Source organism: Abrus precatorius, unplaced genomic scaffold (genome assembly GCF_003935025.1).
Source record: "Abrus precatorius isolate BTA unplaced genomic scaffold, Abrus_2018 Scaffold11, whole genome shotgun sequence".
In the NCBI taxonomy this organism is placed as follows: domain Eukaryota; kingdom Viridiplantae; phylum Streptophyta; class Magnoliopsida; order Fabales; family Fabaceae; genus Abrus; species Abrus precatorius.
The window spans coordinates 29295444-29320720 of NW_020874303.1; the positions used below are offsets into that span (position 1 = coordinate 29295444).

At 31.4% G+C, this 25277-nt stretch overlaps 3 protein-coding genes and 1 non-coding gene across 7 annotated transcripts; 3 read left to right on the forward strand and 1 right to left on the reverse strand.

Moving 5' to 3' along the window:
- Positions 1-356: 356 nt before the first annotated feature.
- LOC113855381 lies at positions 357-3747 on the forward strand. Its single transcript, XM_027487004.1, has 4 exons — positions 357-852; positions 1383-1827; positions 1927-2042; positions 3238-3747. The coding sequence occupies exons 1-4, from the start codon at positions 426-428 to the stop codon at positions 3651-3653; spliced, it is 1404 nt and encodes a 467-aa protein (XP_027342805.1). The 5' UTR covers positions 357-425; the 3' UTR covers positions 3654-3747.
- A 2633-nt stretch (positions 3748-6380) lies between these two features.
- Positions 6381-9392, reverse strand: LOC113856579 (auxin-responsive protein IAA27-like). 3 transcript variants are annotated; one of them, XM_027488452.1, is made up of 5 exons: positions 8584-9390; positions 7654-7883; positions 7232-7373; positions 7041-7102; positions 6381-6755 (listed from the first exon to the last, which is right to left on the reverse strand). In XM_027488452.1, exons 1-5 carry the CDS (start codon positions 9126-9128, stop codon positions 6718-6720), a joined length of 1017 nt encoding a protein of 338 aa, XP_027344253.1. In that variant the 5' UTR covers positions 9129-9390; the 3' UTR covers positions 6381-6717. The 3 variants fall into 3 exon arrangements, with proteins under 3 accessions (XP_027344253.1, XP_027344254.1, XP_027344251.1); XM_027488453.1 differs by lacking the exon at positions 6381-6755 and having other exon boundaries at positions 6793-7102; positions 8584-9097; positions 9222-9392; XM_027488450.1 differs by lacking the exon at positions 6381-6755 and having other exon boundaries at positions 6795-7102; positions 8584-9392.
- Positions 9393-18437: 9045 nt separating this feature from the next.
- Positions 18438-18519, forward strand: TRNAS-CGA. Its single transcript has one exon. It is a non-coding gene; the product is annotated as a tRNA-Ser (tRNA).
- Positions 18520-21346: 2827 nt separating this feature from the next.
- Positions 21347-24667, forward strand: LOC113854883 (transcription factor bHLH68-like). 2 transcript variants are annotated; one of them, XM_027486182.1, is made up of 10 exons: positions 21347-21668; positions 21782-21935; positions 22190-22520; positions 22659-22727; positions 22939-23004; positions 23233-23298; positions 23458-23514; positions 23693-23737; positions 24032-24082; positions 24324-24667. In XM_027486182.1, exons 2-10 carry the CDS (start codon positions 21790-21792, stop codon positions 24450-24452), a joined length of 960 nt encoding a protein of 319 aa, XP_027341983.1. In that variant the 5' UTR covers positions 21347-21668; positions 21782-21789; the 3' UTR covers positions 24453-24667. The 2 variants fall into 2 exon arrangements, with proteins under 2 accessions (XP_027341983.1, XP_027341982.1); XM_027486181.1 differs by having other exon boundaries at positions 21348-21935; positions 24324-24666.
- The last annotated feature ends 610 nt before the right edge of the window (positions 24668-25277 follow it).

A 25277-nucleotide genomic window follows, 5' to 3' on the forward strand; every position in this document is an offset into this window, starting at 1 on the left:
CATTAAAGTCATAAAAGTATTAAATATTTTTTAATTTATCTTATCATGAAATCAACCATAAATATATTTTCTTTCCTTCGACGCAGCTAGTTTTTTTAACAGTATGCAAAGTGACAAGGAATTTTATGAACCATTGTTAGTTACTTTTTGTTGGAATGATTATTTATTTTCACTGAATAAGAATTATTTTTGTTAAATAGTATATTTTGATGGTGGAATAGAATATAACAACGCATTTGTGAAAGGAAAAATTGTGTGATTGTGATTAGGAATATAAATAAGATAAAAAGTTGTCAGTGAATGAGATTAGTTGGGACTAATTATAGAGAGGAAGTGGTAGATCTGAACTTAGATTGTGTGTGGTAGTTAATTAAAAGAAGTGAGTGAAAAGTAAGAAAGAATAATAATAAAATAAATAAATAAGAATGTCATCTCCAACACCGAAGGGATCGTCATCGTCACAGAGCAACACCCCAACACACCGTCATCCCAATCACTCCGCACCCTCTATGTTGGAGCGGGCACTCTCCTCTCGCCGCGTCAACTCTCACGGCGAAGACGACGGCGACGGCAGTGACGGCGGAGGTGATGAATCTAAGACCAAGAAGCAACAGCACATCCTCTTTCGCGTCACCAACAGAGCCTCCAATTACCTCTCCCGAATGGCGGGTTCTGGTTCCTCCTACCTTCCTTGTGTTGTCATAGCCATGTTCATCTTCTTAGCCTTCTCATTCCTCTTCACATCTCGCGGCTTCGTCTGCATCTCCTCGACCTATAGCCCCGTCTCTCGCTCCGGCTTCTTCGGCTTCGATGGCCTTGAGTCTGATTTCGGAGCCCTTGGCGTGCCCTGGTGTAAGCCTCTATTCGCTGATCTGATCGCCTTTTAGGGTTTTAATTTTTTCGGTTTTGTTTGGATCAAGGAAAAAAAAATGGAAATGCTAGCCTAGCTTGAGAGTTGGGAGTTTCTGTTTCTGGAACATCAAAAATGAAATGCTACTGGATCAGAATGTTAAATTATCAAAAAAGGAAAATGTGGATTGGAAAAAAAATCAATTTATTAGTTTTGGATCCTGATCCTTAAAGGAATCGAATTCCGTATGTTGTTGCTTGATTGGTTGTTCCTGAATGAAAATCCGTGGGGAAGTATGTGTTAACCAAGCTAGATTTTCAAAATTAGCAATGTGGCTGTGTTTATTACTGTTGTTGTTAGATAACAGAAATGTATCAAGTGTTTGAGATCAAATTAGTATCTTGTTTGCACTTTGGAGTTGAGGAGAGTAAAATGTTGAATTTTAGACACTGTTGTTTTGCATTCTTAGTTTTGATCATTAAGTCTTTCAGCTTATTGTTGTTGGATACTTATAATCTTATGCTTGGTAAAGGCAGATCGAAACATGGTAAAACTGTGGAGTGGACGTCAAAAGATCTGCTCAAGGGTTTAGAAGAGTTTGTTCCTATATATGAAACCCGGCCAATCAAAAACAACTTGTATGGAATGGGTTTTGACCACAGCTTTGGGCTTTGGTTTATTGCCCGCTGGCTGAAGCCAGATCTGATGATCGAGAGTGGTGCTTTCAAGGGACATTCAACTTGGGTTTTGCGGCAAGCTATGCCAGACACGCCGATTATTTCTCTTTCACCTAGGCATCCAGAAAAGTACCTCAAAAAGGGCCCTGCCTATGTTGATGGTAACTGCACGTATTATGCTGGGAAGGACTTTGTGGATTTTGGGAGTGTCGACTGGCCCAAAGTGATGAAAAAGCATGGGATTGCAGACCTTAATCGGGTTCTTATATTTTTTGACGACCATCAAAATGAATTGAAAAGGTAACTTGCAAGATCTTTGAGATGCATGATTCTGTATTTGAGTACTTCTTGTGAAACTGCCATTGCTTATTATTGTTTTATATATGTCATGATGAGCAGAATTGAACAAGCTTTGAAAGCAGGGTTCCGGCATCTTGTCTTTGAGGATAACTATGACACTGGAACTGGTGACCATTATTCGCTGAGGCAGATATGCGATCAATTTTATATAAGAGGTATGTAAACTCTCCCTTTCTAGAATTATTATATATTACTGAATTTTATTTTTGTTTCAATAAGGATTGCAGGCATTCTAAAGATTTGTCATTGTTGCATTTCCTCTTGACAGAGTTAGATTGGCTTGATATGTTTCAATTATCAATTCTTAATGGGATTTAGCTAGACTAGTTAAATATTTGACTTGAGGACTGAGGTAATATATTAGACAAATTGAGGGATTGGAAACTACAGACAAAATTCAGGAAAGCAGCATGAAATTTGGAGTCACCTCTGAGTTACGCTGTAGCCAATGTCAAAAGTGATTGAGTTTTACTATATCTTCCTAATAATCTTTCTACTACTTTATAAAGTAAGTATTAATGATAAAGTGCATGCATTTATTATCTTGAAAATATAAATTATATTTAATACTTCTTCATTTAGTAATTAGGAGAATAAGTATAAAAAGATTCAAAATTAGGGTTTTGTTAACCTCAGCTTAAGGATAAGTAGCTAATAATAGTAAAATTTTATTAAAAAGAGAAGTATTTATTGTATTTTTGTAACATCAATATAATAATTGTGTACTTTTTTCATAAATTATTTTTATTTATGGATGCTTAAACTTAGCCCTAAGAACTTAAGTTAACAAAACCCTTAAAATTATTCTTTGACAAGCATTGTTGCCATAAAGTGCAGCTTCAAGTGGTCGGAAAATTTTTTGTTGGTTCCAGACAACTGTTGTGTTGTGTAGACATTTCTCTTTCTTTAGAAATTATATTATATTTTTCTGTTTGCATTATGAGTATCCAGTTTTGCTATATCTTTCTAAAAATATCTTCTTAATAATCCCCCTACTGCTTTATATAGTAAGTATTAAATGAAAAATATATGCATTTATTATCTTGAAAATATAAAATATATCTAATATCTTCTTCATTTAGTAATTAGGAAGATTTGTAGCCATAGAGTGTAAAAGGATCTACAGTTATTCTTTGACAGTCATTGTTGCCATAAATGCAGCATCCAGTTGCCAGAAAATATTTGGTTGATTCCAGATAACTGTTGATAATTGTTCTAGTGGTGTGGAGTCATTTCTCTCTCTTTAAAATTTTTATTATATTATTCTATTAGCATTACTAATATCCAGTAAGTGGTAATTGATCACAGATAAGGAAATTGACTTCTGTTTGGTTCTTTTGTCGGTCAAAGGCGGGGGGCACAGTTGCTTTAAAGATAGTGATGAAGCTAGGATCAGGTCGAGGAGGAAGAAATTCTGGGAGAAAGCAGTTGATATCGAAGAACTCTGTGGACCAGGTGAAGCCTGGTGGGGAGTTAGAGGCTACATGCGTGACAACTTCAATCATAGTAATAAGCCAATATCTTATGCACAACATTTCCAGAATAGCCGATTTATTGAATCTATTCTTGATATTTACTGGGAACTCCCTCCAGTTGCTGGTCCTTCCCTCACGCATCAAACCAGATATGATCCTGCTCGTGCATCCAGCCCAATTGTTGAAGATGGACGGTATGGCTTGTTCAAAAGGCTAGGTTTGGCCAACCTTGACAATTCTGTATTTAATGGATACACGCAGATGGTTTATTTACAGATATCTGAACAATAATTTAGAGTTGCTTAGACAAGGGTATGATGTAGTAGAAGAAAGTTTTGTACCTGTATTATGTATGAATTGTTGCTTCTGCCTGATTTGGGTTAAGATGTAGTTTTTTTTTTTTTTTTTTTTCATTCTTCTTGCCTTTGCCTTTTGAAATTTGAGCTAAGTTCCCTCACTCACTGTTGGATGCATTCTAATTTGGTATAGTTACTTTTCAGGTAACTTGATTGCCAATGTTCTCGTGTCAACAATCTTTCTTGTACTAATTAATCGTGTCACAAGTTCGGTCTCATAAATAAACAAAACTAAATGAATTATAAGTACTTACCTGTATCTGCATCCTCTGCAAATGTTCTGTCTTCTTTTCTTTTGGCTCAACAAAAGTTCAAAGTCATTTGAAATGGAGCAGTGGTTTGAGTTTTAAAACATCTGCAAGACTTTAAAATTTCTATGCTTTTCACAGGGAAAGTAAAATATATTGGCTAATAGAGGTGACCATGGATACGGATAGACTCAAATGATAAACCCACATTAATTTAACCCAAAACTGAAAAACGGGCTAAATCAGGGAACAAGGATAAATCAATTAGAGATAAACTCAAATGGATATACTCGAATTGGTTCTTTGAGTTAATAAAATTTGAACCGATTCGATTTGAGGCCCTTGTCTTTTTAAACTTTTTATGTAGGGCACTATAATCTGGCTGGAAATAGTCAAATTTAAGGAACTTGTTAAATTCAAGTTAAATAAATCAATTTAGAATCAAATTTAAATTTATTTATGACCCTCAAAAGGGTCATAATAAGAGTAGATAAGATAGAATAACTATCATATCTATTCTTCAGAGTATTTGTTTTACTTTATTTTATTACTTCTTTCTTCTCTTTAATTTTATATATTTTTAAAATTAAAAGTTTTAAATTATATATTTTTTATAAATTAAAAATAAGTAACTTATAAAAAGTATAAAAAAAATTAATTTAATAAATATAATTTTTTTTTATCATTTTCTACATATTTATATCATATTCATCTTTATATTAAGTTTATATCAAACATTACATTGTATATGATAAAAACTTACCATGTTCTTATTATATTCTATTTTTATTCAACCCTCTTATCCTATCAATCTTCATTCTATCATGGCTACCAAATAAGCCTTTAGTCTTTTTGTATTAACACCATAAGTCAGTTATCATAATTTCAACGTAAATCTTTTAAAAGAAAAAATATTCACTTTTCATGCGGAGGTCCCAAATGCAGAAATAATCAGACTATTAAATCACATTTTTCTACAAATTTGATAGTAATTATTTCTATAAATTACTACTATTTTATTAATGTAATTTTTTTAAATATAAAAAACAATTTATTTTCAAATACATTAATTGTTATATTCTTTTTATACCTTTATTTATTATGAAAATATATAAGGTTAAAGTAAGCATCCTTCATTCATTTACTATCTCTGTCTCATATTAGTTGTCATGTAAATGATTAGTTTGATTAATTATTATGGTAAAAAAAAAGTTGATCTCACTAAAATACCCTTATTTAAAGTATTGAAGTTATTGCATTAGTTAGGTGATAATTAATTTTTAAGTTACTTTAGTAGTTAGTTGGCAAAAATTATTCTTAGTAAGTAAAGGTATTATAAACATATAATAAATGTTTTTTATATTCTAAAGTGAAATAATGTGAGACAAACAAAAGTATTCAAGTAACAATTAATATAAAACAAGAATACATAATACATTAATTAAAACAATAAATATTTTTAAAATAAAGTATAAATTTATAATATGTATAACTAATTTTTATTAGTTTTAAATGAAATAGGTTGGAAAGTTCGGTCCACAGTTTTTTGGAGGAAATTTATTATATGCATAACTAATTGGACCTATATGATAGATTTTCTTAATTACCTTTTAAATTCACCTAGTTACATGTAACAAATGATACACCGTATTTTTATAGGTTTAAATATAATTTTTGTTTCTTTAATTTACATTGATTTTTGGGTCTCTATATTTTAAAAAGTTTAGGTTTTAATCCTAAATTTTAGTTATTTCGATTTTGGTATTTGCCAATTGCCACTGATATAGTACCATACGTATTCGTAAGGGAGAACAATCAAGACCAATATGTAATATATTATAAGGATCAAAACTTAAACAAAATAAAGCTATAAGAACTACAATCTCAAAAATTAATCATAGGAATCTAAAAATAATTTTAAAATATAGAAACAAAAAATAAAATTGAAACGGTATGAGGGAAAAAAATACATTTAAACATATTTAATCTGATAAAACTTGTCGTATCTTTGAATGTTTATTGGTGTAATATAATTAGATATATAACATATCAATATTGTGTAGAAATGGAAACCTTTTTAACAAGTTCTAAAATTTGAGGAATAAAAGTAATAAATATAAAAAAATATAAAATGAAAATATATTTATAAAAATTGAAAAAACACATAAGCCTTTTTAGTATTTATCATTGTCTCAATATAATGGTAGCCTACCCGTTCATAGAATTGAATTTTAGTTCGAGTCTTCCAATTAAATTATAGTACTAAGGGCGTAAACTATTTAATATTCCGGCATGTTCTGTCCTTTTTTACAAGCGACAAGGTATAAAAATAACAAAAATAATGGCAGAATTTAACATGTTACAGACAACACAATTTGCAAATTTCCTCTTTATTTTTGGGACTAACATTATAAGCCAAAGAGATATTGTTATTAACACTTTAATATCAAATTACAAAATGTTCAGTATATATATCAAGTACAAATACATGAAAAAATTAATTAAGAAAAGGCACAACAAGTTTTTTATACAGCAACAAGAATCCATAGAGACACAAAATAGAGAAACAAACAAAATATGTGTATATATTGTCCGGATGTTTCCAGTTAAATTCTACTGATAAACACTTGTCAGACTATAATGCACATAAAATGAGACACTGAATTACATATATTCTTGATTTGGAACAGAACCATAAACTCAAACTCCCTTGTAAATCTTATATGCTTCAGTGAATACCCCGCTTTAGCACTAGGTTTGGCTCCTCGATTTTTCCATGGCCCTTGGAGCTGCAACCAACACATTGGAGAACATAATTTTAAGCATTCTTTTATTCCAATATAAAACCAGTGATCCATATCAAAGATTGTGATGAAAGATGATACTTACAATGGAGTAATTATAGTATAGCACAGCCCATTTAACACAATTAATCAAAACCTTATAATAATATTAAAATAACTAACAAAAATCCTTATGATGTTTTTAATTGGTTGACTTATAAACAAGTGTCATGTAAGAACTCGTGTGGACCTGTGTGCACGTAAATACATGTTTAAAATAAGAAGACAAACCTAGCCCAATTGCCTCAGAGCCTTTCATGATCCTCAGTCTCCTACACGAGTCAGTGAACATCCTGCATGAACAAAGGATTTAAGTCAACAAGTTCAACCACTGAACTATTATAATTGAAATGTAACATTCTCCCTAAGCATGATCTTAATAATTTTAAATTATAATTATGACAAGAGAAGAGATAACTTACTCCCAAGGAACATCCCCCACAAGCATCCAATCACCATCTTTATCTTCATATGTAAGAACATATTCAGATCCATGGAGAAGATCCCTCAAAGAACTCTCACTTAGTCCATCTTTCCCAGGAAGCCCAGGAGAATTGCATTGACCTATAATTTATGGTTTACGTGCACAGGTGAAAAGTGGTTATGCAGAAGTCAAAAGGGAAATACTGTAGCAAAAGACTCTCTTGATAAGTGAAACTACACAGATGTTGAATTCCTATATTTAGATCTAGCAAATACAAATCTGAATTTGCACTAGGATGTTTCACAACTTTAATCAATTTGTTATAGATACTGTAAGTTATTAATTTTACAACTGATAAAAAATAGTCTATAAAAATTCATAATAAGCTAATGAAAGAATTTTGAAGGAGATAGGTATTACCAATGGTAAAGCAGCGGAACATCTTCTCGAGAGCTGAAGAAAGTTCCATATAGTTGTTGTAGGTTTTGAGATCAACCTTTCTAAGATAAGGGGCACCATCCATGCTGACTTTTACATAGAGACAACCAAACCCTGTTTTTCCCTCAGCTTCTTCATTGTTCTTTGTCAAATTAGAGGCCATCGTGTTCTTTCTGAAAGATCGAATTGGTGGCCATCCCACAACCTGTGCCCTGTTGCAAAGTTTTAATCTTTATTAGTCCCAATGAAGAATAATATAAGAGTAATTATCAGAAGATGAAAATTTTCCCATAAAGGAAAAAATTCATTACCCACTTCACTTTTTACATTAGAAACAATATCTAACCGAAACACCATCCAAAAAAGAAGAAGAAGAAATCATGTGTATTAAAGGGTAGAAGTAGAACCGCAAAGCATGAAGTCAGCAACAATTAACAATCATATCCGTTCTATAAATCATGGATTGAAAATATGAACTATTCTTATTCACACAATTTAAAAACTCTTTGCCCTGATTACCAACCTACCTCGTACAAAGCTTTTGATAAGGCACCACATCTGACACAGACAAAATATTTTTTCAAAGAAAGTATTGGAAATACAACAGACATAATACCAAATTCCAAAAGGTTAATTTTCCGTTGAGGCTCACAATTTCAAATCCTCTATGAGAAAAAAGAAAAAAACTGAACAGCGAATCAGATGTTAGTTTCATGAACTTGTATATCTTTCACCTCATTTTAGGCAACGAAAATATAACATAACATCTAACTCAAACAAACTATTCCACTTATTTGTTCCTTTATTCAGTTAGTTATACCAATATGCAAACGATGTCAAATTGTCAACTGTGGACAGTAAATAGAACACAAAGCAAAGAAACAGTAAAAGATAAGCATTATGGAAACTGACTTTGACGCAGGAGCACTGGCATGCCCATTTGTTCCAGCAACTTGATTATTCTTTTCCTGAACCGGTTTGGCAGATTGAGGAACGACACCAACCTCTTTGATGGTTGTTGTTGCAGTGGTATTATTAGGCTGCGTTTTAGTGTCTAAACCAACAAGAGGCTTAGCAACATTCCCTCCTCTAGGAGAGAACAAAGCAGGTCCTTTTCCCAAATCAACGTCAGATCCATCACTGACAGAGAAACCCCATTTCCCAGAAGACCCATCAATAGCATCAGAGAAGCCCCTCTTAGCTCCAGCCACAAGGTTCTTCAGAGGGCTTGCCACTGAACAAACATTATGCTTCTTCTGCAAATCCTTGCCAAAGAGAGAGAGCCCACAACCTGTTTTTCTCTCAGGAGACTCAGTACCAGGAAGCCCAAGCCTAAGCTCTGTCTCTTTGAAGTTTAGAGATGAAGTCTCAGAGGCAGTGACAGCAGAAGAAGAGCTTCCATCCATTGATGGAGTCTCTCCCAAGCCTATGTAATCATGTTCCAACGGTGTAGACATCAAAACGACAAGATGAAAGGATCCAATATGCGAACACGACACGAGTTTAAGCAAATGAAGTATGGTACTACTATATATGATAAATATATTTACACAGCTTGGAAATAGAAACAACAGCAAGGAAGTCAGAAAGCAGAGCTTCAACAGCAGTAGTTATGGCATGATATTGATATCAAAGTCCAGGAGCTGGTTTTGTTGATGCAGAAAAGAACCTTCTTGGGCCTTTCTGTAGTAAACTTTTTCCTCCCCATGCCAAAATTAAAAGCAAAAAAAATATAAATAAATTCATATACACATAACGAATAATTGTTTTTTATGATAGCAGTGACTAGTGTGCGCATGGATTCTTCTATACTAATGTTTTTGTAGTAAATATATATTTTTTTCGTATTTATCTATTTTAAGAAAAAAATTATACAGCTAAAAATATGTAATTATTTATTAAATTTATTCTAAAAATAATATTTTAAAAATTTAAACTATTAAAATAATATAAGTATTACATGTGAATAAAATATTCATAACAACTTTTTTATATACTTTTTAAAATAAGTATTAAATGAAAAATTATCATCTTAAAAATATAAAATATATTAATCTCTTTAGTAATTGAGAAAATATTAATGATTAAAATTGGAGTGGATGCTTTAATTTTGGTATAGTGGGGGCATTAGTATAAGCATCTGCACCGACAGGTGGCTGAGTATTCCCCGGCAACCTTTTACGGAGTGTGTGGTGTGACTTTATGATTAGGAAAATAATAAGTGAAGTTGGGTGTGTGAGGTTAAAGACAAACACACACTAAGTGTGGCTCTGCATATTCATCCACGCCCGTATCGTACCGTAATAATTGTGAGATCCCAAAGTGGGAAAGATTAGATCCAACGGTCTAGGTCACTCTATTTGGTCGTTAGGGGACAAAACGGCGTTCACTTGTTGGACAGAGTAAAACCCTCATCATTGCATTTTCTTACTCATAAATTAAAATGTCATGTCTGTCCTCCTTCTACTCTGCATTCCCATTTACCCCAATTCCTAACATTCCAAGTCATTGCTTCAATCATTGCCATTCCTCCCTCGGTTTGACCCAATTTCTATTTTCAATTCACTTTTCTTTTATGCAAATCTGTTCAAAAAATATGATCATTCATTTTTCTGAAAAATTAAATCTTTATAGTGTAACATTCTTTTCTGATAATAAATTTTGACTGATGTACAAAAAAAAAGGCACTTGACTTTTTTCAAGTCTGAGGTAAAATTTGTATTTTTGTATATTTTAGATAAACAAACGAAAAACTTATACTAGAAGCATTAAGGCATCGTCCAAAAATTGGTTAGTTAAAAAAGCAAGAAGTATCTAATCTTGTCTAAAATTGACTTGGAGACCCAACATCAGTGCTATTAGAAACCTAACAAGTTGTTTGTGCATATTGAGGTTGGCGAAAGAAGAAAGAGGCAGCTGTTGCCGGTTATAAACATTTAATTCCCACCAATTATTAGTTTCCACGGATTCAAGTCATTTTTTATGTTTTTATTTCCTTAATTTGATTGAATTCAGGACTGGGTTCATTGCATCGACATCGAATGTGTCCCCACTTATGAATATGTATAATGAATTGTTGGTAGTTCGTATAGTTGTACGTGTCTTTCCTACTTTTTTGTACATGGGGCTGCTTCATCAATGCTCTATTCTCGTTGTTGTTCAACTTTTCAATCCACTTCGCTTACTGTAAAAATTGTATGTTGTAAATATATTTTTTATTCTCAAAATATTTAGAATATTTCAACTTTTCAGGACATTCTTTGACTACGCTAGCTACGAAGTAGGGACCGAAAGCAAAGGAGGAGAAAATGAGAAGAAACTTGCTGCAGATTTATTATAGCAGAGAAGCGAAAAGAACTTGAAAAGTAATTCACGCAAAAACAGTTTCCAAAAACATAAAGATTGATTATGAACACATGAAAAAGGGTGGTTTTCTCATAATAATTTAGGGCCATGCTTGCTGGGTTCCAATCAAATAGTTGAGAAATCTTTAATGAGCTTTTGTTTTTTTGGGTGGAATGATGGATTTGAGGGATAGATTATGATGGCAATAACAGCTTAATGACTTTAACAGGAATGGACCATGGTGACCCAGTTGCTCCCCACGCGTTGTTTAAAGGTTCATAGGACTGCGCTGGCGCGCTTTAATTAATTGCTACAACCACCTCAATGGATAACCAGTTGTTGCCTCTTCACCGCTTCTTCTTCAATCAATCATTCTCATCTAAAGCTAAGCTATGGATCCACCATTTAGATATAGCTCAAGTGCAAAATCACAATATAAACACCTCTCCCTGCACTCTTAACTCGGACTTTTATCCTGTATTATCACATAATCTAAAATCATAATAAATCTGCATTTATATAACAATTTATTATTTATACTATTTTGTGATGTATCCTAGCACATGTATTAATCTCTGATTGTTAAAAGATATTAAACATATTTTATACATTCATTTATTTTTAAACAAAACTTTTTATATATTTTTAATATCTTAACATATATCTTCAGACACATATTAAAAGAAATTTTTGTTTATATTATTAGAAAGTCATAGAGGTGAGTTGGAAAACTTCATGGGGTGTAATTAGTTATTGATATCACAATTGAAATGATTCATATCAGCAAATATTCCGACTTGTCATTTTTCCAGTTGTGATACAAACAACAGGATGTCAGTTCACTTTCATGATGATAACAAGCAGACTACTACTAGGTTATATGCAAAGTCTACGTACTATTGTTATTGGTTACAAATGTGAAAATATAAAATGAAGTTCTCAAAATTTAATCCAAACATATCCGTAAACTAACCGCCATCTAAACAGCTAATTTAATCTGTTTTGGAAAAGAAAGAAATATTTTTTATCTAAGACACTGTCTAACTAGCCGTTTGATTTGACAAGGTCAACTAGTGGACAATCTATTTTACTGAAAATATGAATTCCACTGTAATAGAAAGTGGGGTTATAATATGCGATTCTCTTATCACTTTGCCCAATTATCTAACTTCCTATTAATTTCTATCACAAGTATTTGAAAGTGAGAAAATCGTGGGACCCGTTTGCTGCGCACCATTGCTACAGTGAACAAAAGTTGTACAACATGTAATCCTATACTTGATAAGCAAAGCCAATGCCATTCTCTCTATTTCTTCGTAGTTCATAATACTTCTGAAAATGGTTATGGTACAATTAATTGATATTAAGCACCTCAACGGGAAGATGGAACGAATTTTGTCCTCACAAATTCTTCTCCAATAGAAACGTAAATGAGTCAAAGTTATTAAAAAGTTCATTGAATTCACCAATAACTGTGCTTCAATTGAAATTAATTCCACACTTTCGATTAAGAGTATTATACACCAAAAATATATATAATATTTATAACAATAAGCATTGTGCAATTCCTACTCTAATATGTTTGTTTAAAATTGACAATGAAAACCTTCCTCTTAAAGTTATCGCTCTTGTCAAGAGATTACATCAATATTTGCTCAAAAATTTATTCAACCTAGAGCAATATTATTTCCAGTGCTGTAAATTATTGAGTACTCTCTTGTCTTCATTGTCTTTTAACTTTTTATATATTTTTTCTGCTACTTTTAGAGGTGGGAGGGAATTGGTTTTTGAATGGATAATAAGTCAGTATAAAAAAATTTAAATATATTATGATAACTTTTGTTGGTAGATCTTTATTTAACAAAAATAATAATTTTTTTATATATATTTTTTAAAATTTATACTAACAATATAGTATATTATATCAACAAGTAATTTTGTTAGTAAAAATATTATATAACGTTAATAGATAAAGTGCTAGTATATATTATGCATAATCTGTTAGTATAAATTTTAAAAGTTATACTAATAATTTATTTTTGTTAGAAAAAATTATACTAACAAAAACTATCCTAACAATTGATAATTTTTTAATATTAGTAAATGATAATTCTTTTGTAGCCGAAGAGATATTTTAGATATTCTACTTATTAGTGGTCTTGATGTACTTTTTATATGTGTATATGCAGAAAAAAAAAATATAAAATAAATAAATAAAAATAAAGATATACGGTATCACATAAAATGTTGATTTTTTTAATACTTCAAACAATGAAACTTTTTTTATATTATTGACTTGCTTTCTTTTCAAACTTAAATTTTGTGACACTTAAAAATTTGTTGCACATGAAAGTCATTTTTCAAAAGCACGTAGTTTTGGTCACAGCCCTCATTATGGAAACCTCTCCTTGTCTGCATATTAATTTGTGGCCTATTTCATGAAGGAAAGAAGATATAAAGAATAATTGGAAGTTGACAGCAACCAAAAAGATTAGGACTTGAAGGATTATACTTCGACCAAGAAAACTGGGTCATGACTGAGTCGCCACTTACTGTAGATGAACAGGGAATTTTGGTTCACAATATTATCAGCATGCAGCTATCACACCACAAACTTCTATGTAGCAATTGAAGCAGCCCATAGATAATCTTGAGCACTAGAAATTACGTAAGGAGATTCCACAAACCATAATTATAGTAATTAAAACCCCGTTAACATTCATGTGCGGCATTTTTATTTTCTCAGGAGATAAGCCAGTTAAAAAAATTAAGACCAACGTGCAAATCTTTAAAGGAAAGAACACAAACCATTTGTAGTCTGTAGAGATTGAGTCGTAAGAAAACTAAACTCCTAGGAAACTTCAAATCACTTCTTGCTTTAATCTTTCGGACAGAGATTTTCATGAATAATAACATCATAAGATTCATATTCTTGAATTGACAAGACTTAATCCCCAATTTCATTAGTAATATGACTATTCATCATGTCCGTGGTGGTTTCTTTACTATTATTCAAATACTGGTATTTTTGTACACAATATTTTTTTAAAATTTTCAAGCATGATGCTAGATTTACAACATTTTAGTATATAAGCATTAGCTCATTCACATGATACCAAGTGGGATTTGAACACAAATGACCTGTTCAAAGTATGAATAAGTGAGATAGAAATATTAATTTAAATGATTTTTTTACACATGGAGCATTACGCATATTTGTGTATTCAGCTAATTTATTAAAAAAGATATATATTACAACTTTTTAGTTCATGGTAATTCAAACTTAAGCTCGTAAATTGCATCAAATAAAACATTGAGAAGTAAATATAACAACATAAAGAAAAAGTTGAAACTTTTCTTTTTACATTTATGATTAGTTGAAATTCCAAATTTGTTCGGCAAGTGATACGCATAATAAGCAGGGTCGTTGTCCAAGACCCTACTCAACAGTACCCGATCCTGGTACGGTAGGCCCCTGGTTAGATATAAAGCAAATCTGCAATGATTAATGATGAAGCATAAAGTTCAACAGGTGGCTCAGCGGGGCAAAGGATAATTTATCTTGTAGAGCTAAAAACTAATTTTATTTCTTCAATTCAGGTGGTATTATAACAATAATAAATAATGAAAATTAAATTAAAAGTAATTATACATATGAAGATTAATTAAAAAAAAAACAACTCATATAACATGACTGGTACACGGAGCTTCGAAAGATGGTATATAGATTAATTTGACGGAGTAATTTAATTTTTTATTCATTTATAAAATTTAAACGTAAGGTTTTGGTTAAAAGAAATTCAACTCCTCATCATTTAAATCATCAAGTAAAGCTATGCAAAAGATTGAATAAAAATAATTAAGTACACGCATAGAAAAAAAAATTTTAATTTCAAAAAATTTTACTGAAATGTATAGATGAACTAAAAAATCCCATTTTACTGCAATCAAAACACAATATATCGTAGATGTAGTGATGAAAGTCAATTTTGCAGGAACTTAAAGGAGTCATTCCAGGTTTGCACTGAATGGAGATCTTGAAATTAGTAGCTAATGAAGGGCTAATCCAATGGTCAGGCTTGGATGAGGGGAACCAAAAACTCAAAGTGGTAATTCTGAGAACTACAAAAAAACACTATGGGTATTTTATCATGAGAAAAGTTAGAAAGGAAAAGGAAAGGTCATTACTTCTGGCATCAAAGAAATGAAAGCCACAAGTGATGACTTGCACGTTGAGTCTTCTTGATGAGTCAACTAAAACCTACTGTAGTTGAAACCAACACTTAATTAGTTGCATCATTAGAAGGCTAAAATATTCTCATAGATTAGGATTAAAAGTTAACCAAGTTCTCACCAACGCATTGATTCTCTGTTTGTATCAAGAGTTCTCTCTGCATGCAGTTAAGTCACTACTCACTACTAAGGTTTTATCTTACCGTTGCATCTGTATTGTACCTGTCGGAGGTTGATGCTGGTCATCGAAAGCCGACACTACATGCAATTTTAGTGTGATGTAACAACCGCACGTTGGAGTGTCAAGAAGTCCACATAAAATTAAGCGAATTGAACAACATATAAATGGACATAACCCATTTGCTTAAGGTCTTAAGATTTTTTTGTTAACAATAGCACCTAGTCCACTTATATTTTTTTCATTTAACATTTTAACGAAAATTTTTCCACTGTTTTCCTCTTCCTTCAAGTCCCAACTCTTGTATCATAGCCTACGTGGCTTGGTCTCTTGGGTGATTATTTTCTGGGTCCACAATTTAAAACCTTTTTTTGCTAGATTGGGTGAATTAAAACAAAGTTAGAAAAATGAAAAACACGCTTAGATAAATGCTAATTTGGTTATTATGGGCCACTGTTTTTTTTTTCCTTTTTAAGTCTAATCCAGAAGTTCTTTTGGTGCAAAGAATCTGGCATTTAGTCCAGTGTGATGGAAGCCCCAGATAACGCACTTTTTGGCATCCACCAGAGAAAACTAGAGCAGTTCCTCATGACTATTATGTATCAGTCTCTTTCTCAGCACCAATCAAGCGCACTTCCGCACATTCCCACCCAAATGAAGAACACACCCTTCTGAGAGTAAGGACAGAGAATAGTTCTATATTTACCACGACAACCCAATTCCTCAGTGGAAGTTATGTGTTTGGAATCTTTCCAAGTTGAAAAGACTTTCAAAAGTAGCAATGATGTTGATGGAGAGCATTTAATTGGAGTTCGTGAATGCATTATCTTTATCATACTACAAGTGATCAAATGTCAATCCAAACACTGTGGGAATGTATCAGATGTCTATATCTTCCAAATAGCTTATGGGAGGTATTGTTGAAACGGTTTTTCTGATCATTATCTTTAGGCAATAATTAAGCACTAATAAGTTAAAAAAGTTATTAAAAATTACTATAACAATATATTAATAACGTTAAAAATTTATATATTTTTTAAAATGAAATCAACCTGTCATTTATTTATTTACATATGGGATATATACAAGGCTCCAATATAAAGCAGGCGAAAAAAAGGACTTATCACCGGTCTTTGCGTTAATTATTAGTTTTGATTAGTACGAGTAATTAATTACGGTTTAGAAAATTAGAAGGGCGTCCAAACAAGACCTTCCTACTTCCAAAAAGTAGAAAAATTGTGGCAATTAAACAATCATTGCATTTTAAGGTAATAATGTAAATCTAATTATACCGAATTGACAATTAGAATGGAAGGTGTAGCATGTGTTTCTCAGCACCAACACAAACTCAGTAAACAGAAAAGATCATCATGTGCTGTATGAAAATGTGCTTAAAATGTCATAATCTCGAACCATTACCATTAGTGTATAACTAATTGTGACAACTAGGAAGAACTCCTCTAAATTAATATTGTATTTAAAGTGAGAGTATCCATTACTAATTTTAAAAAAATCTCTCTAAAATAAGATTGTATTTAAAGGGAGCATAAGGTTGTGTTTTTTTTATTAATTTAATTTCTAGAGCATTAAGATCTTAATATAATAAATTCTGAAAGTGATACATACTCATTTATAAAGGACACTTATGTTCATAGCAATCATTAATCAGCCACGAAAGTCTGCTGTCAACTTAAAGCATCTAAAATCATTTCAAGTACGACGCCTATTAGATGTAATCTAGGTCAACTATTTTATAATTATTTATGTACAAAAGGGAAAAAACTATAACTTAATATTATATTTGATTTAAGGAAAGAAAAGATGAATGGATAAAAAGAATATATATATATATATATATATATATATATATATCTTATTTGTTTTGGTTGAATAATAATAATAATAATAATAATAATAAACAACTATTATACCTTTATAAATATTATTGCAATTTATACAAAAAATTGTAAGCATGTTTTAAAAAATACAAATTATTTTATCACTTAAATTTTTTTCCTATATTATAAAAGAGACAAATTAAGGGTTTTCTTGTTTCCATTTGGTTTTTAATTTTTAAAATTTATATTTAAAAATAATTTTTTTAAAAGAATAAAATTTATGTTAACAAACATTTTTTTTAATTTTAAAAAATTTATTTTTAAAAACAAATAATATAATATAAAATAACAACTATATATCCTCTTTCCAACCAAATGCGTTGTAAAAGGGCGAATGCTCCTAAAATCAGCTAGAATAAGAAATTTGATTCATTAAAAAGTAAATAAATATATAAAACAAGAAAATAAAAATTTATTTGTTGTTAATTTTAATTCATTCATCTTACAAATTTAACTGACTATAAATTAATAGCAGATAAATTTACTTTCATTATTTGCAACTTAAATTATTTGTCTCATGGGCATGAAATAATGAATTCATTTCTATACTAATAAAAGTTAACACATTTTTACTATTAAATACATAACGGTGTGAAGGTGTCTTCTCCCTCCGCATCCATTCCCTAATATTTTCCACCAAACTCCATACAATCCCCAACATAATAATAATAGTATTAATATTTTTTATTCTCTTTTAATATATTTTAAATTATAAAAAAATTATATATATATATATATATATAAGAATTATTTTATTTTTAAATATTTGAAACCCATTAAAAATGAAATACAAATATCCATACTTATACAAGAAAAATCTCTAAAGTCGAGGTTTCAAGTAGAACAATTTCCATATAAATACCCTCGTGACGGGGAAAAGCTGAAATGGGCCCTGTGGTTCAGAACGATACTTTTTTTTTGTTGTCTGCAAAAATAAAACTATGTTGATGGGCTTCGGTTACACACTACCTGCGGATCATAATGAACATTGCAAAAACTAGCCCCGTACTCAGGTTGCACCTGGAGATTATGGGCCAAGGACACACTCTACAAGTGGGCCTCTCAAGCTTTATTTAATGGACAGTGTTGCAATCATCACCAGAGCAACGCAAGTCGATATGTCCGAGTGGTTAAGGAGACAGACTCGAAATCTGTTGGGCTTTGCCTGCGCAGGTTCGAATCCTGCTGTCGACGAGTTTTACCCATTTTGGAATAATTTCAATTTGAATTTTTTTTACATTATTATTAAAAATTGAAGTTTTTTGTTTACATTATTGTTAAAAATATGTTGTCATATTATAAGCAAGGGTTTAAGACATAAAGAAGTCGATAAATACTTTGAAAAGGATTATAGAGCTTCACTGTATTATTCAAAATTATAGGCTAAACTAAGTTGCTGACAAAAAAATAAAAATAAAAATCATGGAAACTACGACGAACAAGAAGGAAAGGTTGACTTGTAGTTATTTATTCTATACATATACCGAATTTGTACTATTAAAAAATTGAGACATATTTGTAATAGTTTTTTAAATGAATTTGTAAAAGTATTCATTACCATTCATAGTTTAAAATCTTTGAATATTTTTTCTTTCTAAAAGTGGCGTGATGAATTGATAATAGTTAGACCGAAAACTTGTTTACATTTAAAAAACTATTACCTTAATTTTGAAGTAGCAAATTATTTTTAAAAATTGAAATATAAAAAATATCTAACAATATATATCTTAATAACACTTTATACAGGTCACACAATTCAATATGTCTTCTTATATCGTTTTATATAAACTCATCAACTAATTTATCAACTTTTAATCAATTTTAAACTCAGCTTAGCTTTCTCTTTTTTTTTTTCGACTTATTTATTAGTTTTTGTTAAATACTCTCTTAGTTATTTTCTTATCAATTAGTCTTTTCAACAAAACGATCCGTTGGTATCTCTAGAGCACATCTCAAATCAATGTTTAAGCTTAATTACGTTCTCTTTTCGCCATAAAAGTTTAAGCTAGCTAGAATCAGTTGATTAGGATATTTTCATATCAATCAGTTGACGATGATCATGCATATGCGCGTACTCATATCTTTCACTTTGTTACCCAAGAAAAGCAGGAAGAGAAAAAAGAACAACAAAAGAAAATAAAATGAACGATGTGTCAAAATCTGAATCCTGTGTCCTATTTCTTTATCGCTTTGCCGCATGATTCAACAAAAGTTCACAATCGATTAAAAGGAATTGGTGGATATCACTTAGCTTCAAGCCTGTTGGGACGTGAGACATATAACTTTCTCAATGTTACCGAATATTCTTGAGTGGAAGACCAATGGTCAAAAGAAATATATCTGATAGCTGATAAGTCGTAGCATGTGGCCATGGTTTTTGTGTTGAATTCATAAACCTTTATGTTTCGTTTCATTTCAAATCCTGAATTTAATTCTTCTAAGATGTGACATGCATTTGAAAAATGAAAAAATATTCAAAGATTGACAATTAAAATTAATTATAATAAATACTTTTAGAATATGTACTTCTTTGAATCATATCCATGCAAATTACTTTAAATATCATATCATGTTGAGTTAAAGCCTAATAATTAAACATGCTATCAATACTTCAAGAGGAAATCACTTTTTTTCGCTCGCAATGATGCATTTGGCCATCGTCTTTTCTTTCACTTATCCTTTTGACGGAATTTTAGTTTTCTTAAAAAATTATTGCCTATATTATGTATGTATATGTATATGTATATGTGACGTACGTTACTGTGAGGTCCAAATAAAGGCAGAATGACATGTATGAATTATATAGTATATAGGAACCAAAAAGTAAGTAGAAATACATGTGCTAGTATCGATCTAAAACTTGCTCTTTGGCGTTTGGGAATTGTAATTTTCTTTTTGTTGCATCTTCTGCATTCTTTTCCTGCTTTTGGATCATAGTGCCAAGAGTCTGATTTGTTGGTCGGTACTCGATGGGCGATGAGTGTCCCAAATTATATCACAAGGAATATTTTGTTCATTGATATTTCATATAAGAAATTAAACAATCTAAATACGAATATAATATGTGGTCAATATTAATTTGTTGTTCTATTTTATTATTTTCAAAACAAAATCCTTATTACAATATCGAAGGTGGGGGAGGGAAGGAATACAGGCAATACTTAAGCTCAGAACTTTGTTCATTTTCTCTATTACCCTTCATTTCCTAATTAAGTATTATATCAACTTTAGCCATGTAATTGTAAACAGTAAACTAAGACTGGTACCTAATGTTAATCATAAAAGAAATGTTAGATGCTCCGTTTTTCTCTGACTAGTCAGCAACAAAGACAAAAAAACAAAACAAAAGATTGAAATAAATAAGGCCCTCGCCCCTCTAAAAGTTATGCCTCGTCCGTACGGAGTTGTTTTGGTAGCAGCTAAAATGGAATATATAAATGTTCCCTCACTCGTTAAATAGGTATTAAATGAATAAAGGAACTATACAGAGCTAGATAAAACAAATAAAAGAAAAAAAATCTTAGGATATATATTTGATAAGATAATTAATATAAAATGTTAGGAACTTCTATGCTTAATTGCATCGTCTGTCTCTTCTGATAAGCTTAGAATTTGATTCATTCAATGATATATATATATATATATAGACAACTACTGATGTAAATAATGAAACCGACATAATAATTATTTTTAAATATTATATTTTTACATCAGTAGTTGTCTATATATATATATATATATATATATATTGTTAACGGTTCTAATTAGTTAATTTGAACCTTCAACATCATGTGGATGATTTAGTTTATTATTGTAGTTGCAAAAAAGCACCAATTCATGGGCAATTCCTATATCATTTTCCGATTTGGTCTTCTTATTTTATTCAGCCACTAGATTTTGTATTTTAGTTTGTTAAAGTGAATTATTGGTATCAAGATTTAATAAAGAAAGCATCTAACATTGATCTCAATACTGTTAGTATTACTATTATATGATGCCCTACTTCTACCCCAACCCTAGCTAGCTAGCTTCAAAACAATCCCAAGGTGCAACCCTAAATTAAGGAATTAAACACCGAGTAAATATTAGCCTGAAAACACTGGCCACCAGCTTTTCTGTTCTACTTTATAATAAAGCAAAAGTAGGAATAAAAAGGAAACTGAATAGATGAAAGAAAGGAAAGAGAAAGCAACATAGGCAAAGTTCCTCAACCCCATCTCTATAAAATACTTGAGACCCAAAGCTTTAAGTTTCTCTTCAACAGATAGTAAGAAAGCAAAACAGAACTCTCAAAGCTTTAGCCAAGACTTGTTTGGGTGCACATACAAGGAAATATCACAAAGGTGAAAGTGGAAAAGTAGAAGGGAAAAAGGAGATTGAAATTTTCTTTTCTTGTAGGTTAATTATTTTGAAGGCATGTATATGAATTGAAATTTTGCGCATGAAACTCTTCCAGTGCAGCAAATGATGGCTGGGAACCCTAACTGGTGGAGCATGCATCCACCATCTTCGATGATCTCTCCTCAATATGTGATTCCATCTTCTTCAATTCCTTTTAATTCTTTGACAGAAAATCTAGAGCCTCCTCAGTCATGGAGCCAACTGCTTTTGTAAGTAATCTCTCTCTCTCTCTTATTTGTGTCTATGAGTACTGAATGGTGTCTAGTTCATTACATATATGTACTTCTACTTATGACTAGTTCTATTTGTTATTAATTGTTTCATATAAGTTCGAGAAACTATTTGTTAGATTGGTTTACTGCGGTTGATCAAGGAACTATGATGACAATTATCCAAGGCTTCCTTTTTTAATAACTAAGGTCTTAGAATGAAAACTTGGCTGGGTTTTGTGTTTGTTTTGCAGTACTGGAATAGCCGGGGAAGAAGAGAGACTGGGTTTCAGTCATTTTCAACCTAAGAAATTCGAAAACTGGGATGCCCAGATTCTCAACACACCTTCCAGAGTTCCGATTCTTGATGTAATAAAGCAAGAAGTTTCTCAAAGTGGGAATTTGTACGGCCATGGGCGTGAGGAATTTCAGGCTTCTGGACCAACAGACTCATCTTGGTCTCATATGGTGCCAGTTTCTTCCCCCAGGTCTTGTGTCACTAGCTTGAGTAGTAACAATATGTTGAATTTCACTTATAACAAGGGAGATCATAGGAAAAATCAACTTCCAGATCAAACATCTGAGGTAAGAAAAGAGAGCAAAAGATTCTTATTATTTCCTTTTTCTTTTCATCCGAACTGGCATCTTTTAGTATTATATGTATTCTAACAAGTTAATTATATGCTGAAAGTAATTTTCATCTATCTTTGATATCTGCTCCAGTGTGATAGCACAATTGGAATTTGTAAGAATGCTAGGGTTCATGCATCTTCAAGCCAAGCATCTCTGAAGGTGACTCTCCTTTAATTATTTTGTACTATATCTCTCTCACTTGGTATAAGTGAGCTTGTATATATGTGAGCGTTTTGTTGTGTGTTGTCTTTCTTGGTTGTCTGTCTCTTTGAAACTGCAATATTCTTTCTGCTTGAAAATAATTGTTGGAAGAGAAAAAAGCATGCACAAGGAATACATTTCCTGACTTCCATGTATGAATCTGAATCAGGTGAGGAAGGAGAAGCTAGGAGATAGAATAACAGCACTTCACCAGCTAGTTTCCCCGTTTGGAAAGGTACTAATAAACTAATTAAACTAACTATAAAAGCATTAATTTTTACAAGCCAAGCGCCTTTGTTTTTGGTTTTAAAAGTGACCCTTGAATAGTTGTTTTCCATCCTTCCATGATCCAAGTCCTGCATACCCGGCTCTTTAACTTTTGCCATTGATTGGAATTTAACTTTTAACATCAAAGAAAAGAGAAAGATGAGCTTTCGTTTTGTGATGTGGTTCACTTTTGCAGACTGACACAGCTTCTGTCTTGTTAGAAGCCATTGGATATATAAGGTTCCTGCAGGGTCAAATTGAGGTGATGCTTCTCACACACATTATATACACTCTGCAGGCTACTCAGAGTCAGTGAGAGCATGCAGTTAAAGTTTCACAAATATTAATGTCTCTCTCCAAAAACATTCTTTAGTCATGGGAGTTATAAAATTTTATTCCTTTTTCCCCTACTTGAATGCAGGCACTCAGCTCTCCTTACTTGGACAATGCATCAAAAAACATGAGGAATCAACAGTCTGTAAGAACCCATTTCCCAAAGCCTCTCTCTCTCTCTCTCTCTCTCTCTCTCTCTTACAAACACTTGACGCACTAGTTTGAGCAGGACAAAAATGACCTATTTTTGAATGTACTATAATATATAATTGAGGGAATGTTTCTTCCTTTATTTTTTTATTATTTTATTTTTCAAACCACAGGTACATGGAGAAAGAAATTCTGTTTTTCCAGAGGACCCCGGTCAGGTATGCTTTATTGGATCCATCAATTTATTAGAATCAAATTAGGAGCGTCTGTTTCCAATTATTGAAATATTTAATCCACCAAAAGAAGCCATTGAAACAACAAGATATCTCAGCTTTTTATAACATCCTTTAATTTTGTCATCATAGTATATAATTTATATGATGGCCAATAAAAAGCATATAATTGTGAAAAGCATGAGATGAGGCTGAATTGCATATTTGAAGTCAAAGAATGGCGAGAGAAGTAAAATTACTAATTAATACTTCTCTTTCCCTTTTTTCATTCCCATCTAGCTGTTGAATGACAATAATGGCCTCAAAAAAAGAAAGGGAGCCCCAAACCAGGTATTCTTTCTCTTCTCCCACCACGGTTTTTGTATTTTTCTTGATTTGGCTCCTTGTTCTTTTGATTACTAATCTAAGAAGTATCATTCTAATCACTGATATTATCATCTCCATTAGTTTCATTATAGCGCATAAATATTTAATTAGAACATGTTTATTAATTAACTAATTAATTTGTTAGGCATTGCATGGTTCTTAGTATTAATCAGTTAATTAATTTATGAAAATAATAACTAATCAGGATGCAGAAGAAAAGGCAAAGGACCTAAGGAGTAGGGGGTTGTGCTTGGTCCCCGTGTCTTGTACCCAACATGTTGGAAGCGAAAATGGGGCCGATTACTGGGCACCAGCATACGGCAGTGGATGTTAACATGTAGCAATCTTTTTGGGATAATGCATTTGGATGAATCAATATTTGTGGATGATATCGTATAACATCGTTAGCAGTCATTCTGTAATAACGAAAAGGCTGATTGCTCACGATGCTATATACCCTTCACCATTCACTCAATGCAATTTTAATTATATATATATATATATATATATATATATATCTCTTTGTTCATGTACTCCCTCTAATCTAATTAGGATCACTTGTTCAGTTATTATTAAGATTTCTCAAAACATTAATTAATATGTATGTTTGGTTCTTCTAATTATGCATTTTGCCGAGTTGAAATTCTTCCCTTCTTTAATTTGTTCGGATGTTAGCGGTAATTTTTTATAATCTACCTTCAGCTTTTGTTTTAAGATTGTAATATCCATTTTGAAAATGATATTTTCACACTCCATTTTAATTTTGAGGTGTGAAATAGGTGAAGATGATATAATAAAAAAAATGGATGAAAAAATGAGTGTATATATAAGGGACAGTGAACTTAAAAATAATAATTCGATTAATATTATTCCCATGTAATAAATAAATTATAGCAATTTTCTTCTGGTCTAGGGAGGATGAGGGTAAGATAATTTTGGGATGGCAAGTTTAGGATTATTGCTCCTTTACAATACGCTGTCCCTATAACACTTTCACTGTGCACTTTTCCAATTATACAAAAGAAAAGCATAAACTTAGAGAAACAATTAAAGAAACTTCATATGCACTTTTCGAATGAACTTCTTGGAAGAAGAGTTCATGACTTCAAGAGGGGTAAATAATGAAAGTTAAAGCATATAAAGCTCTATCCATTTATGC

Bases quoted from the DNA above. Each gene is read 5' to 3' on its own strand.
- LOC113856579 (XM_027488450.1), bottom strand. From the start codon at position 9,128: ATGTCTACACCGTTGGAACATGATTACATAGGCTTGGGAGAGACTCCA. The intron at 7,884-8,583 runs GTCAGTTTCCAT...ACTTTGCAACAG, and splicing joins GCCAGTGCTCCTGCGTCAAA to GGCACAGGTTGTGGGATGGC. The intron at 7,103-7,231 runs GTAAGTTATCTC...TTGTTCATGCAG, and splicing joins GTGGGGGATGTTCCTTGGGA to GATGTTCACTGACTCGTGTA.
- LOC113854883 (XM_027486182.1), top strand. From the start codon at position 21,790: ATGATGGCTGGGAACCCTAACTGGTGGAGCATGCATCCACCATCTTCG. The intron at 23,515-23,692 runs GTAAGAACCCAT...TTCAAACCACAG, and splicing joins ACATGAGGAATCAACAGTCT to GTACATGGAGAAAGAAATTC. The intron at 24,083-24,323 runs GTATTCTTTCTC...ATAACTAATCAG, and splicing joins GAAAGGGAGCCCCAAACCAG to GATGCAGAAGAAAAGGCAAA.
- LOC113855381 (XM_027487004.1), top strand. From the start codon at position 426: ATGTCATCTCCAACACCGAAGGGATCGTCATCGTCACAGAGCAACACC. The intron at 853-1,382 runs GTAAGCCTCTAT...TGCTTGGTAAAG, and splicing joins AGCCCTTGGCGTGCCCTGGT to GCAGATCGAAACATGGTAAA. The intron at 2,043-3,237 runs GTATGTAAACTC...TGTCGGTCAAAG, and splicing joins CGATCAATTTTATATAAGAG to GCGGGGGGCACAGTTGCTTT.